At 38.3% G+C, this 16279-nt stretch overlaps 2 protein-coding genes across 2 annotated transcripts; both read left to right on the plus strand.

The window, feature by feature from the left end:
• Positions 1–9852: 9852 nt before the first annotated feature.
• On the plus strand, positions 9853–11561 carry LOC140974857 (uncharacterized). The gene is made up of 4 exons (XM_073438342.1): positions 9853–9858; positions 10225–10452; positions 10549–11045; positions 11105–11561. Exons 1-4 carry the CDS (start codon positions 9853–9855, stop codon positions 11559–11561), a joined length of 1188 nt encoding a protein of 395 aa, XP_073294443.1.
• A 157-nt stretch (positions 11562–11718) lies between these two features.
• LOC140974858 (uncharacterized) lies at positions 11719–14711 on the plus strand. The gene is made up of 6 exons (XM_073438343.1): positions 11719–11987; positions 12097–12736; positions 12835–12987; positions 13298–13769; positions 14149–14591; positions 14706–14711. Exons 1-6 carry the CDS (start codon positions 11719–11721, stop codon positions 14709–14711), a joined length of 1983 nt encoding a protein of 660 aa, XP_073294444.1.
• Positions 14712–16279: the final 1568 nt, after the last annotated feature.

A 16279-nucleotide genomic window follows, 5' to 3' on the forward strand; every position in this document is an offset into this window, starting at 1 on the left:
TAGGGAATCATGTAAGCGATGCTGCTAGGCGTTTAACATGATTGGTTGGGTACTATCAGACTTGAGTTCTGACGTTCTTATTATCAAGGAGTTGATAAGTAAGAATGGAGCAATTGGGGTATGCTCGTATAAGGACATGTTTAGTCCGAATCACATGGAGATGTGAACCCACGGCTAGTTGTATCAATGAACCATTGAGGGTCACACAAGTGCTAACTTTATAGATCCCGTTGAGAAGTAAAATAGTTCAATGCGTTGAACGGCTTATAAAAGAGTTTATAAGTGTAAATAAAATAGAAGTATGACTTCTATAAGGAGAATGTAACTTTTAATTTGAGGAAGTGTTCCTAAATTAAAAGTTAGCCAAACGAGTATGTATTTGAAAATTGTGATTTTCATATACATTATTATGGACTAAATTAAATTAATTCAAGTGTTGAATTAATTAAACACTAGTGGACCTAGTAGAGTCCAAATAATTAAATTAATTCAAGTGTTGGATTAATTAAACAATATTAGGCCTTGTAGAGCCCAATTAGAAATAGTTATTAAACTAGTGGGCTTGAGTAAAATCAAGTAAGGTTTAATTGGTCTCAAATTTGTTTGAGACAATTAATTTAAAGTCCATAGGACTTGTAATTGTTACAAGCCCAAATAGAATGTGCATGGGGAGGTGAAGAGTTGGGAGACAACTTTTTCAATGTTCAAGGCTTGGCATGCAACTTTTTGGTTTTAACTTTTTCCACAACCAAGAAAAGTCTTCCCTTCTCTCCTCCCCACCCCTTTTGGACGAAAATTTGAAGCCAAAAATTTTCCATTTTTCTTTCTTCAATTGTTGATGAAAGCACACATTTCTCAAAGAAAAATGTTCTAATTTTTCTAGTGCAAAATTAGAGTGGATCTACCTTGTTAGTGTTTGATCTAATTTGAAGAAAGGAGTCCAAAAGAAAGGTGAAGCTTGTAGATTGTCATCTTTTGAAGAGCTTAGTTGTTTGACAACTAAGTTGGAGCCATCATCAATCCATTGTGATTGATAGGTATATTTTCTAAAACACTCTATGAATGTCATATTGTGTTTTTGTATTTGCTACACTTGAAAAATGTGGTGGCCGAAAATTTTCCTTCAAAATTTTGATTTTTAAACTTTCGTTGCGCATTCGGGCACCGTAACCGATCCTCTTTCAGACAGTTCATTTAGAAACGTGTCTTTGCGTTTTAGAACGCTCGAATATGCGATTGTTGGCGTGGGCCGTGAAGAAGATCGAACGAATGATGAAGACTCCTTGTTTTCTCCTCCTCAAAGTTTTGAAATTTTTGTGTTGTGTATGTGTGTGATTTCGACTGGCTGTAAGTGTAGAAAACACTAGGATTTGCATTTTTATAGATTTTATTTTGCATGATAATGAGCTTGAGTTTTGGGTATTTGAGTTTAATAGCAATTGGGCCTAATTTTTCTAAGTAAATTAGGCTCAATAACACCTATTTAATTGAAAATTAAAAGTTTATAAAATTTAGTTTTAGAAAATAGTAATTTTGATCTTTTTAAATGTCTCCCGTTTGCCAAAAACCGGCTTCCCGAATAAAATCGAGCTCCTCTCGTAAAATAATTCGAATTCTATCATTTTTAGAAAAATTTAATCACATTAATATGCCTTGAAAATATTTAACGAAAAATATTTATTTTATCTTGGTCGTCCTTGATCTCCTTTCCCCAGTCTATTATCAAGATTCGAGTAAAATCTACAGTTTTCATAACTTCATGCAATTATACATTTAATCATGTCGTATGCACATGCAAGAATTTTAAATCAATAAAATAAATTAATTTATACAGTATAAATCATTTACATGCATGTGTTTTACGTAAGTTAGTTTTTGTGACGTTACAAACACAAACACTAACAACCAGAAAAAATACATGTTTCGGAAGTCCACGACCTCTTGACATTTACTATTTACTAACATCTTGGTGATGAGTCCAAACAACTCATAAAATCATCAACAAAATTTTCTGGCAACATGGAAGACAATCCATTATTTTTATAAAAGAATATTAAGACAAATTTGTTATTGAATTTAATGTAATAAAATAATAAAAATTACTTACTCCATATCTTAAAGTACAATATTGATTAGTTTAGTGGGTTTTACAACAACTTCATTATTCAGTGGAAACCTCGTGCCACAAATGTTCCGATAACATCTGGAAAAACTACACATGTGTGGTGTGTTTTCGGCTGCTACTAGGTTTAATTGTGGTGTTTTGAAAGCCTAGGTAACTTATTTATAGATGCAATCACATGTTAATGGGCCTTGGTTTTGGGCTTGCAATCTTAAGGGCAATTGAGCCTACTTTAAATAATTAAATTGGGCTCAATAACAATTATTTTATTAAAACATAAAAGTTTATAAAATTAGTTTTTTAAAAAATAATATTTTTGATCTTTTAAAGCTCTTTGTTTGTCCAAAACCGATTTCCAGAGAAAAATCGAGCTCGACTCGTAAAATAACTCGAACTCCAATATTTTTAGAAAAATTAAATCATTTTTAATAATATTAAGAAGCCTTGTCATTATTTAATGAAAAATAAATATTCTTGTCTTGGTCGTCCTCGGTCTCCTTTCTCCTGCCTATTATAGAATATTCGGATAAAATCTTTAATATCATGAAATCATGCCATATTATCATTTAATCATGCAATCATACATTTAATAATATAATAAATATCATGTTAGCATTTAAAATCAATTAAATAAAACAATTAAGCAATTAAAACAATTTGTATGCATGTGGTTTACATAGCTTGGTTTTTCGGACGTTACATGCAAGCAGTTAGGTCACGTTATCACATTTTGGACCTTACAACTCGACTAATATTTTCACGAACTTTCCTAAACAAAATATTTTAAATATTTATTAAAGGGCTTAATGGGCATAATATATTTTGATTAATGGGCCTAGGCTTGCATTTGAGTTTTGATTAAAATAAAAGGCCATAAAATCCTAAAACTAAATAGTACTAAACTCACGCACACAATACATAGGAAAGCTAGGACTCTTTCATCAGCAAACCACACGCACACACACAACGTTTTGAGAGGAGTTTCACAAAAACTTTGAAGGAAATTCAGGGAGGTCCTCCGTTCGTCGACGTTCTTTGCATCTCAACTTATTTTTCGTGCGTAAAAGACGCAAAGGCATGCTTTAATCTCATTTTTCTCATCTATCACATCTTATTATATGTTTGAATTATGTTTGCATGAAAAATATGTTTACCTTGAAATTATTTTCGTTTTTATGCTATGTCATGTCAAGAACTTATGACTTCATGATCCAAAACATATGATTTAACCTATGATATTATTGCATGAAGGAGCTGCCATGGTAGGACACTTAGGAGGGACGTTTTTCCATTGTGCTAAGGGTCCATGTATGCTTAGACAAGCACGGGTTGGGAGGGAGGTTGGGAGGGAGCTTGGAAGAAAATTACGAATTTGCATGAGTTAGGGTTCGAGCATGGCTTCCTTGATGGCCACGGCTTCTAGCTGATATTAGGGTTGGACCAGGGCTCGTGCTAGTCATGGCTTGGACTTAGGAAGAGTCCTAGCACGGCTAGGACTCTTGGACAACAACCGAGGAAGAGCCCCGTAGGGGTAGGGCTCTTCCCATGGTCGGCGCTGGCTTAGGCTGGAGGGCAAGGGTTGGAACAGGGTCTAGTGAGGGTCAGGAGGGTGAGGGCTTGGATAGAAGGGTCCTCGTCGATTGTAGAGTCCTAGGCGCACAAGAAAAGACCTCGCGCGACTCTCGTCTTGGGCAGGAGGCTGCAACATGGGCTAGGGGCTGGTTTAACGAGTCAGGGCTGGTCAGTAGGGCCCCTAGGTAGTCTGGTCAGGGGTTAGCTTGAGGTGGCTCGGGAGTGGTTCGAAGTAAACGTAAGATGGCTCGAAGGGAAACTAGCTAGGGTTTGGGTTTTTGAAGTGAATGGTTAAGGGGCCGAACCATGGTCCACGGGGGTCTGTTTAGGATTCACGAGGGTATTTTAGGTATGAAAATTTCATGATAAAATTTTGGGATTAAAATATTAAAGTTTAAATTAATCCGGAAATTAAATGCTTTAAGAATTAATAAATAGAAAATTAAATCTAAAGCCTCGAATTTAAGCTAAATAAAATATTATAAATTTAATATAAGCTTAAATAATTATTTGGGATGGTCTAGAGTCAATGAAAGTAAGAAACGTCAAAATCGAGAATTCTTAAGTCCAAGGATAAAACAGTCATTTTACAACTGAAAAATGATAGACGTCCTGGCAGTCCCCTGAATGCTGTAAATAACGTTAATATGTTTATTTTTAAATGTTTATGAAATTATATGATAAAATTTTAACGCTAAAAGACATGTTGCATGCTTGGTTTAAAAGAAAAATGATTAATAAATGCTTGAATTTTTATAAGTGATAAAAATATGAAACGTTGAAGGAGCTGAAAGTGATTGTGACTAATACAATGATAATATGATTATAATGATACGATGATATGTAAGGCCAAAGCTCAGTTGACGGGTGAGAGTGTCGCTGATGTCCCTGCCGCTCAATACTGTCGTTACATGTAGATGGATCCATCAACCTTCAGCTGATACGGAAGTCACAATTAACGATCCGAATTTAATTCAAAGTAGTTTACTGTTCCATGTGATTGTATATATATTACTTGTTATCATGATTAAGGTTTGCTGAGTCAATATACTCACTAGTTGTGATCGATGCAGGTGAGAATAATGTTGATGTTGTTGAGGGACTTGATGGTTGATCTTGCTGGACCGAAGGTGCACACAACCCGAGGACCAGCGCTAGTTTTTCCGCACTTATGTTTATGACTTATGCTAATGATTCACGTACTTTTAAGCTTTTATGACTTATGATGATTTTGAGAGGTTTTTGAGAGGATGTTAACGTTAAGTTATTTTTGAAAATGTTAAAGTTAGGTTTGGTTGACGATTTACGATTTTATGTTTTGAATTTCTTTCTTTTGGATTTTCATATAATAGTTGGTTGATTTATTTTTAAATGATGTCAAAAATATATATCTATGTATAGATATATTTCGGCAGAATAGTACAGGAAGGAAACAAAAAATTTCTAGATTTTTTAAGAAAAACGAATAGTGGACGTTTCATTTAGAAACATGCCTTTGCGTTTTAGAACGCTCGTATATGCGATTGTTGGTGTGGGGGCGAAGAAGATCGAATGGGTGACAAAGACTCTTTGCTTTATCCTCCTCAAAGTTTTGAAATTTGTGTGTTCTGTATGTGTGTGATTTTGACTGCTGTAATTGTAGAAAAACATACGATTTACATTTTTTTAGATTTTATTTTGCATTATAATGGGCTTGGGTTTTGGGCCTTTGAGTTTAAGAGCAATTGTGCCTACTTATCTTCGGTAAATTAGGCCCAATAACACATATTTAATTGAAAAATAAAAGTTTATAAAATTTAGTTTTAGAAAATAGTAATTTGATCTTTTTAAAAGTCCCTCGTTTGCCCAAAACCGGCTTCCCGAGTAAAATCGAGCTTGTTCGTAAAATAATTCGAACTCTATTATTTTTAGAAAAATTTAATCATATTAATACGGCTTGAAAATTTTTAACGAAAAATATTTAGTTTATCTTGATCGTCCCCGGTCTGTAACCGAAGTAAATGGATGATGAGTCCAAGTATCGATCCCACAGAGACTAATATTTAATTACTAGAACTTTTATCACTTAACTTAAGTTAGACAAAATAAATAAATAAAATGATATATGGATTATTAGGATAAACTATTAAATAAAATAATTGCAATTAAAAACGAGAGATTCAACGATCAAGGAGGGATTCAAATTAAAATAAATAACTAAGACACACAATGGTACCAAACTCTACTATGTTGACACATGTCAAAATTCAATTAATTATTAAATTCTTGACAATCACGGTGAAATCCCCAATTCTATTTATTAAACGATTTCTCGAGTTAATAAACATATTTAAATCTAATAGTCCAATTGTTTCTAATTGAATTTAATTATATCTAAATGTATTAAATCTTCGTGGAATTTCAGTTTTTACCTAAAACCGCACACTAAAACCGAATACTATTTCTAGTCAATTTAATCATGTCTTGATGACGTTTTTGTTGCTATATTTAATCAATAATCTTTCGATTCGTGATCAATAAAAAAACATGTAAATAATTGATCAGGCTATTAACAAGAAATATTAAACTAACATTAATCAATAATTAAAATCCAAAAAAATAATATATTGAAAATAAACAAAACATCAAACAAAGTATTGTTTAGCCCTATCGTAATCTTAGTCTAAATAAAATTATTCCACAACTTCAAAACAAAAGTGAAAATTCATGTTTAAGTGTAGAGAAGAAAACAAAATAAAGAATGAGTAAAAGGAATTCTCACTGATTTGTGGCGTATGTTGAGAATTCATCATGTTTTTGTCTCTGTGTTCCTCCCTGTTGATGTCTTCGTTGTAGCCTTTTGTTCACTTCTTCCACTTAGTCCTCTGTTCTCAGTTCACTTCTTCCACGTCTCTGCCCTCCTCTTTCTAGTCCCTTCTGTTCACTTCCGTTCTCTTTCCTCTCTTCTCTTCTGTTTTGCTCTCTTCCTTCCCTTTCCTTTCTTCTCTCTCCTCTACCTTTCTCTTCTTTTTTGTCACTGTTCACGTCTCTGCTTTTCTCCTCTCTTCGCTCTTCTCTCTTCTCTCTTCTCTCCTCCATCCTCCCTTATGCGTTGGTTTTTTCTCTTTTTTTGTGCCTCCTTCTTGCTGCTCACGTCTCGTCCTTTTATTCTCCTCAATGGGCCTCATCCTTCAAATCACTACCAAAAAAAGGCAAACTACAAAGGTTAAAAACAGTTGTAGTAAGTCAAATAAAACCATTGTTAAAGGCCTTGTGGTTAAAGGGTGTGCTAAAAACAACGGAGAAAAACCGTTGTCGTAGACGTCTAAAGACGACGGTGAAAAACCGTTGTCGTAGGTCTGTAAAACCGTTGTTTAAAGGCCATGTGGTTAAAAAGTTTGCTCGAAGACAACGGTTTGGAGTGTTGTCGTAGCTACAATTTGTGACGGTTTTTGAAAACCCGTCGCAAATTAATTAGCTACGGTTTACCAAAAACCGTCGCTAAAATTAGCGACGGTTTTTTATAAAGTTCGTCGCTAATTTTAGCGACTGTTTGATTTCTGTTGCTAATTTTTTCACTAAAATAAAAAAATTACTTTTAATAATTTAATTTAATAAATATAAAAAAAAACTTACAATCCTACTATGCTAACAATATTTCTGATCTTAAAAATTTACCAAAAATTAAAGCGAAAAAATTTACCCTAAATCGAAACTAAAATCGTCTAAGAGAGAAAAATTTTAAGTGTTGTGAAGTGGTGTAGAAGAAAATGGACCTAAAACGCAGATATTTATAGAAAGTTTGCGACGGTTTTTGGTTTAACCGTCGCTATTAGAGACAACAATTTCATTAACCGTCGCTATTATCGACAGTTAAACAAACATTGTCGCTATTAGCGACAGTTTTTGTAATCGTCGCAAAGAACCGTCGCTAATTTAAAATTTGAAACGGTTTTGTTTAAAATTGTCGCTAAATTTAACGACAGGTTTTGACAAGCCTTCGCTAATTTTAAAATTACGACGGTTTTGTTTAAAACCGTCGCTAAAATTAGCGACGGTTATACAAAATCGTCGCAATTTTTAAATTAACGAAGGTTTGGTAAACAACCGTCGTTAAATTTAGCGACGGGTTTGCAAAACCGTCGCAAAATTTAATATTAATTACAATTCTACCATATATAAACGATAATAAAATACAACGGTTTACAAAAACGTTGTTGTAGAACTAAAAAAATCAGTTGAAAGACAGCGGTTTAAACAAACCGTTGTCTTTGACCCTTTATTAAACACATATAGATAATGGTTTTTAAAAACTATTGTCGTAGCCCAAAAAACGCTCATAGATAACGATTTTTAAAACCGTTGTCGTAGATATATCAAAGACAACGGTTTTAAAAAGACTGTTGTCTATGAGCGGATTTTTTTAGGCTACGACAGCGGTTTTTGTTAAAACCGTTGTTAAGAGTAAAAACACAAAGATTTTAATAAAAACCGTTGTCTTTGATGTGTTGTTGAATGTGTATTTTCTTGTAGTGAATCTTTTAAGCCCATGTCAAGATAACAAATGTAGATAACATTGTAAATTTTATTTTCAAATTTGAGATTTTATCTTTATCAAGATCTACATAGATTTTTCCAAAACTTCAATATTATCAAGGAATAAAATATAAAATATTTTATTTCCTTTCTTTTGGTATTTTTTCCTTTGAAGTCTTGTAAATTTATTTTATATCCAAATTTAATCATTTTTCCTCTTTTATTCAAATCTATAATTATTAATTCAATTAATCACATAATTATGAATAAAAAGTCTAGATAAGCACAAATAAAATCCCTAAATCTCTATAAGATTTGGGCTTATCTGTCTCCTTTTCCCAGTCTATTATCAATATTCGAGTAAAAATCTACAGTTTCCATAACATCATGCAATTATACCTTTAATCATGTCGTATGCACCATGCAAGCATTTAAAATAATAAAATAAATTAATTATTCAGTTTAAATCATTTGCATGCATGTGGTTTACAAACACAAACACCAACAACCAGAAAAAAATACAAGTTTCGAAATTCTACAATCTCTTGACATTTACTATTTACTAACATCTTGGTGATGAATCCAAATAACTCATAAAATCATCAACAAAATTTTCTCCCAACTTACAAGACAATCGATTATTTCTCAACAATTAATCATAGTGGTGATACCCCCATAAGGATCCGGGTCATGGACGACCCGGAGTATTAAGTGGATAGCCTGAATCAAAGGCAGTGTGCCGGGTATTATCTTCATCAACCGGGCATTTATCCACTTCTCGGGCAAACAAGAGCCCGGGCTCTCATACAAGCTCTCGGGTTCCTTACCACCTAGGCTACCTCGAGAAACGCACCGCACTCGAGTGTGTAGGCATGTGATATCTTATCTGTCAGAACTACAGTGATTTGGCGTGTTAGATAAGTCATCAGAAAGCATGGGCAGCCGCCCTACCATACTTAGCAGGTGGCACTGAAAACTAGGTAATAATGAGATTTACTACTATAAATAGCAAGTATACTTCTCATTTACTGATGTTGGATTTTTGAACTCTCAAGCATACACATATATTCTCACATATATTGCTTTTGTTCTTCATTTTCAACTTGCTGACTTTAGCATTCGAGTGGCTATGTCGGATACTCTTCCGACGCCCATTCACGTGTTCTTTTCTTGTTTGTGTTATTGAGGCCATTATCTTTACTCAAATTTCCTAAACACTAAATAAACTTCATTATCCGATGGATTACACATGTATCTCATACCGATTCACCTAGATATCATTTTTGGCGCCATCTGTGGGAAATTGAGTCTAAGGCGTTGATATGGCTCCTACAAAAAGAACTAATCAGGATACTTTCCGGGCTCCTGGAGAGGGTCCGCATACTTCGGGACAAGGTGGTGTTCCTCCCACAGGACCTAATCTTATTACTATGTCCCGGGATGAGTTGGCTAGGATTGTAGCTGAAGTAGTGGATAAAGTGGTAGCAATGAGAGAATCTTCTCATCACGTTACCTCGCTGGGGAGGGAGCAGGAGCAAGAGCAGGAAGTAGAGGAGGAGGGAGTAAGAGAAGAAGATGGGGAGTCTAGTGCCAGGTCCAAATCCCAGACTGTGGCGGAAGAATTGTTGGAGTTGAATTAAAAGATGAAGGTATTGGAGGGATAGTTGGAAGGTCGGGTCCTTCTCGGGTAGTTGTCAAAGGATGCCCATTTGCTGAAATTATTGTCCGGGAACCTCTTCCCGGGGACTTCAAATCAACCAAAGTTAAAGATTACGATGGCAATGCAGACCCCGAGGAACATCTGGCCAGATTCGAGAATATGACCATGTTACACTGATCGAATTAAGTGCAAGGTGTTCTTGACAACTTTGGTAGATTCTGCCCAGAGGTGGTTTGAGAGATTGGCCCCTCAGAGTATTCATTCTTTCAAGGACTTCCAGAAGGTGTTTTTACACCATTTCAGCAGCAGCAAAAAATACAAAAAGACTGCATTTAGTTTTTTTGAAATTAAACAGAGCCCAGAAGAGAGTCTAAGGGCTTATATCAGAAGGTTTAACAGAGTTGCTCTAGATGTTCCCACGTGTGTCACCGAGACAAAGACAACTACATTCACCCAGGGCTTGATAGAGGGTGAGTTTTTCCGATCACTGACAAAGAATGTGCCAGGGGACTTTGATGATTTGTTGTCCCGGGCAGAAAATTATATGAACATGGAGGAAGCACAAAAGCAAAAAAGAGAGACTGTAAGAACGTAGAAAGGAGACCGGGTATCTAAACCCGAGGAGAAGAGACGTAGGAGGGGTAATCCGGGGCATTTTTCTCACCATGTACCCTTCAAGAGTACCCAGGATAGGGAGGTTCAGGAGTGCAGCAGAGATTTGGCCCCGGAGCATCAGCTTACTCGGCCTGAGAAGAATGGATTCTATACTCTCCACAGGGTGTGTTATCATAATACTGAAGATTGCAAAACATTGAAGAGAGATTATGTCCCGCCCTCCATCCAGAGACATAGTCAATCCAATAAAAGACTGAGAGTACCACCTTGGACGTCTCGACAGCCAGGACCCAGCGCCAGGGGAGATTCAAGAAATGCCCTGAGGAGTGATCTCGGTAGAAGGAGAGAGCCGGAGCAGGAGAGGAAGAAAGCCTCACCCCCTGCCGCAGGGTTAATCGAGATGATATCGAGAGGTTCCACTAACGGAGATTCCGACCGAGCCACGAAGTCGATCAGTAGGCGATATTGCATGGAAGTGGAGGGGGTAAGGAGGAATGAGGCCGTGATTAGCTTTGGACCGGAAGATTTGAAAGGTGTCAATCTACCCCACAATGATGCCCTGTAATTCAAGCTCGGGTGGCAAATTATGATATACTAAGGGTTTTCGTTGATTCGGGCAGTTCTGTTAATGTTATTTTTAAGGATGCCCTGGTGCAAATGGATTCTCAAAGTTTTCAGTTGGAAACCGTGGAGACTGCGCTTTTTGGCTTTGTTGGCGATGTTGTTTATCCGGAAGGGGAGACTGTCCTGCCTTTGACTTTAGGCTCCTGGGATCTTAAGAAAACAGTGATGACCACTTTCACTGTGGTGGATTCTCCATCATCATATAACATTATTTTGGGACGGCCTGCCATGAATGAGATGAGGGTCGTAGCATACATTTACCACCAAAAGATCAAGTTTTCCGTGGGAAGCTGGGTGGGTGAAGTCCAGGGAGATCAACCTTCTTCCCGAAAATGTTATGTGGAGACAGTCCGGGTGGACCAGAGTAAAGCCCGGAAGGAGGGGAAAAAGGCGAGACTTGATGAAGGAGGAGGGAAAATAGTAAAGAAAGAGGGAGGTGCATTTTGTAGCTGAGGAGGAGCAGGAGATTGTAGAGATCGGACCAGGATAGCAGATCCGGGTGGCTCGAGACCTCAATTCATCCACCCGGGTCAGTTTAATCAATTGTTTAGAAACTAATGTTCATGTTTTTGCCTGGTCCCAGCAGAAATAGATAGAGATCTCACCCCTGATGGCCGAGCATCACTTGAATATCCTCCCGGAATCCCACCCGATGAAGCAAAAGAAGAGACACTTTGGTCCTGAGAAGGAAAAATTTATTGATGTACAGGTGAAAGATCTGCTGCAAGCCGGCAACATTCGGGAAATACAATTCTCTACATGGTTCTCGAATGTGGTACTGGTCCCAAAGTCCACCGGGAAGTGGAGGATGTGCGTGGATTTTCGGGAACTTAACAAAGCTTGTCCTAAGGACCACTATCCCCTGCCCAGGATTGACCAGTTAGTGGACTCCACCTCAGGCTATCAACTGCTGAGTTTCGTTGATGCTTACCAGGGCTAGCTTCATCACCTTGGGATGTACGTTTTGTTATGTTGTCATTTTTTTCAGGTTGAAGAATGCCGAGACCACATACCAGCGTCTTATGAACAAAGTATTTGAGAAGCAATTGTGCAGGAATGTGGAGGTATACGTGGATGATATTTTTGGCAAGTCTAAGAAGGTTGCTGATTTTATTTCTGATTTGGAGGAAACTTTTGCCACTTTGATGTGTTATGGAATCAAGCTCGATCCAGCCAAGTGTATCTTTGGCGTAAAGAGTGGCAAGTTTTTGGGTTTTATAGTGACAGACAGGGGAATTAAGGTGAATCAGGAGAAGGTCAAGTCTGTGTTAAGCATGCCATCTCCTCGATCTGTTAAAGAAGTGAAAAAGCTGACTGGGATGATTGCTTCTCTTTCTCGGTTTATATCCCGGTCAGCACACAGGAGTTACCCTTTTTTCCCGGTCCTAAGAAAGGCTCGACATTTTGGGTGGAATGAGAAGTGTGAACAAGCCTTCCGGGATCTTAAAAGTCATCTGGCAGAGCTTCCTGTCCTGGTAAAACCAGATCCCGGGGAAAAATTGTTTGTTTACTTATCTACTACAGAGTATGCTGTCAGCTCAGTACTGATAAAAGAAGAAGGTTATGATCAGAAGCTTGTCTATTACGTCAGCCATGCTCTAAGGGGACCCGAGCTCCGATATAGCGAGGTAGAGAGGATAGCGTTGGCTTTGGTTATGACTACCAGGAAGCTTTGACCATATTTCCTATCGCATCAGATCATAGTGCTCACTAATAGTCCCCTTAGGAGGATTATGATTCACTCAAAGGTATACGGACGGATGATCAAGTGGAAAGTGGAGTTGGGGAATATGATATTGAGTATAAACCCCGAGTTGCTATTAAAGCACATGCTCTATCAGATTTTTTATCCGAGATGGTTCAACCAGATGAAGAGGAGGTTTGGAGAGTTTTTGTGGACGGGGCATCTGGCCTTTTTTGATGTGGTGTGGGAGTAGTAATAGTACCTCCCCAGGGGGAAAAGATTAAGCTGGCACTTAAAATTGATTCTAGGGTGACTAATAACGAGGCAGAATACGAGGCTGTTCTTGCTGGTATCTGAGCTGCCCGGGAAGTTGGAGCTTCCCAGATTATTTTGTACTCTGATTCACAACTAATCACTTAACAGATAAAGGGCGTTTATGAAGCTAAAGATGACAGGATGATCAAATATTTACAGCTTATTAAAGCTCAAGCAGAAGTTTTTGTAGATTGGAGCATTGAAAAACATACCTCAGGATGAGAATGGGGAGGCAGATGCTCTGGCCAAAATGGTTGCCTCTTTATCAGAAGTCAGCACCCGGGAAATATTGCAAGTTTCCTGGCTAGTCCTCTCCACGGAAGAAGAAACATTGCTGACACTAGATGATTCTTGGATGACACCCCTGATCAAATTCATTATAAGCAAGGAATTGCCTGAAGACAAAGCTCAAGCTCAAAAAATCAAGAGAGAAGCTCACATGTTTGTTCTCTTAAATAATGTCTTGCACAGGAGATCATTTCATGGACCCCTATTTAAGTGCTTATCTTCGGTGGAGGTGGATTATGTCCTCCAAGAAATTCATGAAGGGTGTTGTGGCGAGCATCTCAGAGGAGTAGCATTAGCTCGGAAAACAATGCTTGCTGGATTCTGGTGGCCAACTATTACCCAGAACTCTGCCCGAGTGGTCCTGGCCTGTGAAGGTTGTCAACATCACTCAAATTTTTAGCACATCCCGGCCACTCTCATGAAGTCTATCTGGGCTTCTTGCCCTTTTGATCAATGGGATATGGACATTGTGGGTCCTTTTTATAGTTGCCCGGGCTCGGAAGAAGTTTTTTTTAGTGGCTAAAGATTATTTTTCTAAGTGGGTAGAAGCTGAGACCTTGGCCAAGATCATTGAGCAGGAAGTGTTAAAGTTTCTATTGAAGAATATTGTGTGCCGATTTGGAGTCCTTAGGAGACTGATCTCAGACAATGGGAGACAGTTTCAAAGAAAGAAAATTACAGCTTGGTGCTAGGAGATGAAAATTACTCAGTCTTTCACCTCTGTTTCTTACCCTCAAGCCAATGGTTAGACAGAGGTTGTGAACAAGATCATTTTGCAAGCCTCGAAAACTAGGCTACATGACAAAAGAAAAGAATGGGTAGAGGAATTGCCTAGTGTTCTCTGGGCATACAGAACTACTCTCCGGACACCTACTCAAGAAACTCCTTTTTATTTAGTATATGGTTCTGAAGCAGTTCTTCCAGTTGGAATAGGACAAACTTCTGCCAGGGTAGAATCTTACCCGAGAGATAATGATCAAATCCGGGCTATAGAATTGGATTTTGTGGAAGAAAAAAGACAACGGGCCCTAATTCGAATGGAAGCTTATCGAGGTCGGGTTATGAAATCATATAACAAGAAAGTCCGAATCCGAGACTTCCAAGTAGGAGATCTGGTCATGAAAAAAGTTAATCAAGCGGGAGATGTGGGAAAGTTGGAAGCTCGATGGGAAGGGCCTTATAGAATAACCCGGAAGGTCAGCTCAAGAGCTTTCCATCTGGAAGATGCTCAAGAACGTTCCCAACAGACCTTGGAATTTATTTCATTTAAAAAAGTATTATGGTTGACATATGTAATTATTTGTTTGAAGATATAATGAAAGATCTATTTTCTAAGAGAAATGTTGTGCATATGATTGTTATATCTTAGTATGGGATGTACAAAGCCCCGGCTAATTCATAAGCCCAGGGCACTACACCTTGGCTCGGGGCACCACACCTCGACCATTCTTAAGTCCGGCGACATGATCCTCGATCCAAGGCTCCGTACCTTGGTTATTCATAGGCCCAGGGCACTACAACCTGGCCCGGAGCACCACACCTCGACAATTCCCAAGTCCAGAGACATGATACCCGGCCCAAGGCTCCGTACCTTGGTTATTAATAAGCCCAGGGCACTACACCCTGGTTCGGGGCACCACACCTTGACCATTCCCAAGTTCCGGGACATGATCCCCGGCCCAAGGCTCTGTACCTTTGTTATTCATAAGCCCAAGGCACTACACCCTGGCTCGGGGTACTACACCTCGACCATTAAAAAGGCCCAGGACATGATCTCCGGCCCAGGGTTCCGCACTCTGGTTATTCAAACAATCTGGGCTCTGTATCCTGACTTATTAGGTCTACACCTTGAAGGTTCATTAAAATGCAAGGATTTCTTATTCAAGGTTCCACATCCTGATTACTTATTAAAAGTTCTCGGTTTATTTACAACACTTAGTTATTTTCTTATGAAAAGAGATTGGGATTATAAAAAGCAATTAACAGAAAATTACCACACATGAAGAATGAAATTTCATTAATAAAAAGCCTGAATGCTGAAAATACAAGAAAAGGAAAATTACATTCCTAATATATATTGACATGGTCTGACCTCGGCTGCTCTTCTTCCTCGGAATCTTCCTTCTCCTCTTCCCCATCCTTGGGAAGCGAGGCAAAGGCTTGTCTGAAGTCAGGAAAATTGGCCTTATCCTTGGGCAGGAGTCCGGACTCATCAAATTGCTTCCGGTATTTATTAAAACAGGTCTTGAAAAGAGGATAAGCCCGATCTTCTACAGCCACCTTAAACTCTGGGGAGAGGAGGAAGGAATTTTGCAATTGCTCCCTGTTCCGTTCTGCTTCAGCCAGGGCCTTCTCAGCAGTTTCTACCCGGGACATTTGCTCTTGCATTCACTCCATCAAGGATTTGTTCTTGCCTTCAAGGACGGAGAAATTTCCCTGAATGGTTTCCTCCCTGATGAGGCCTTCATTAATATCTTCCCGGTTTTCTCCAGCTCTCGGTTGGCCTTATCCAAGTCAGCACGCAAGCCAGCCACTTCATCCGCATGAAGGGCTCGAACCCGAGACAATTCTTCTTGAAGTCGCTCTTGGGTTTCCTGGAATTACCGAGCTCGATTGTTGGAAAGGGTGACTGTGGTGGCTATCTCTTCAAAGGCCGAGATCATTAGCTGGATACCCTGTACAAAAGAAGTTAGTGAAAAAAAAAGAGACAAGGCAAAACAGCTTACTGCCAGGATCTTGTTGGAACCTTCGAAGATTTTGGTGTCGCCCGGGAGCTCCTTAGGTGCGTCTTCTCATCCGAGATGAGGAGTTGTTTGAAAATCCTGAGCTCGGTAGGAGTGGCTCCTTTCAAAAAAATGTTAGCTCGAGGAGGCTGGGAAGAAAT

This window comes from Primulina huaijiensis, chromosome 4 (assembly GCF_012295235.1).
Source record: "Primulina huaijiensis isolate GDHJ02 chromosome 4, ASM1229523v2, whole genome shotgun sequence".
Classification (NCBI taxonomy): domain Eukaryota; kingdom Viridiplantae; phylum Streptophyta; class Magnoliopsida; order Lamiales; family Gesneriaceae; genus Primulina; species Primulina huaijiensis.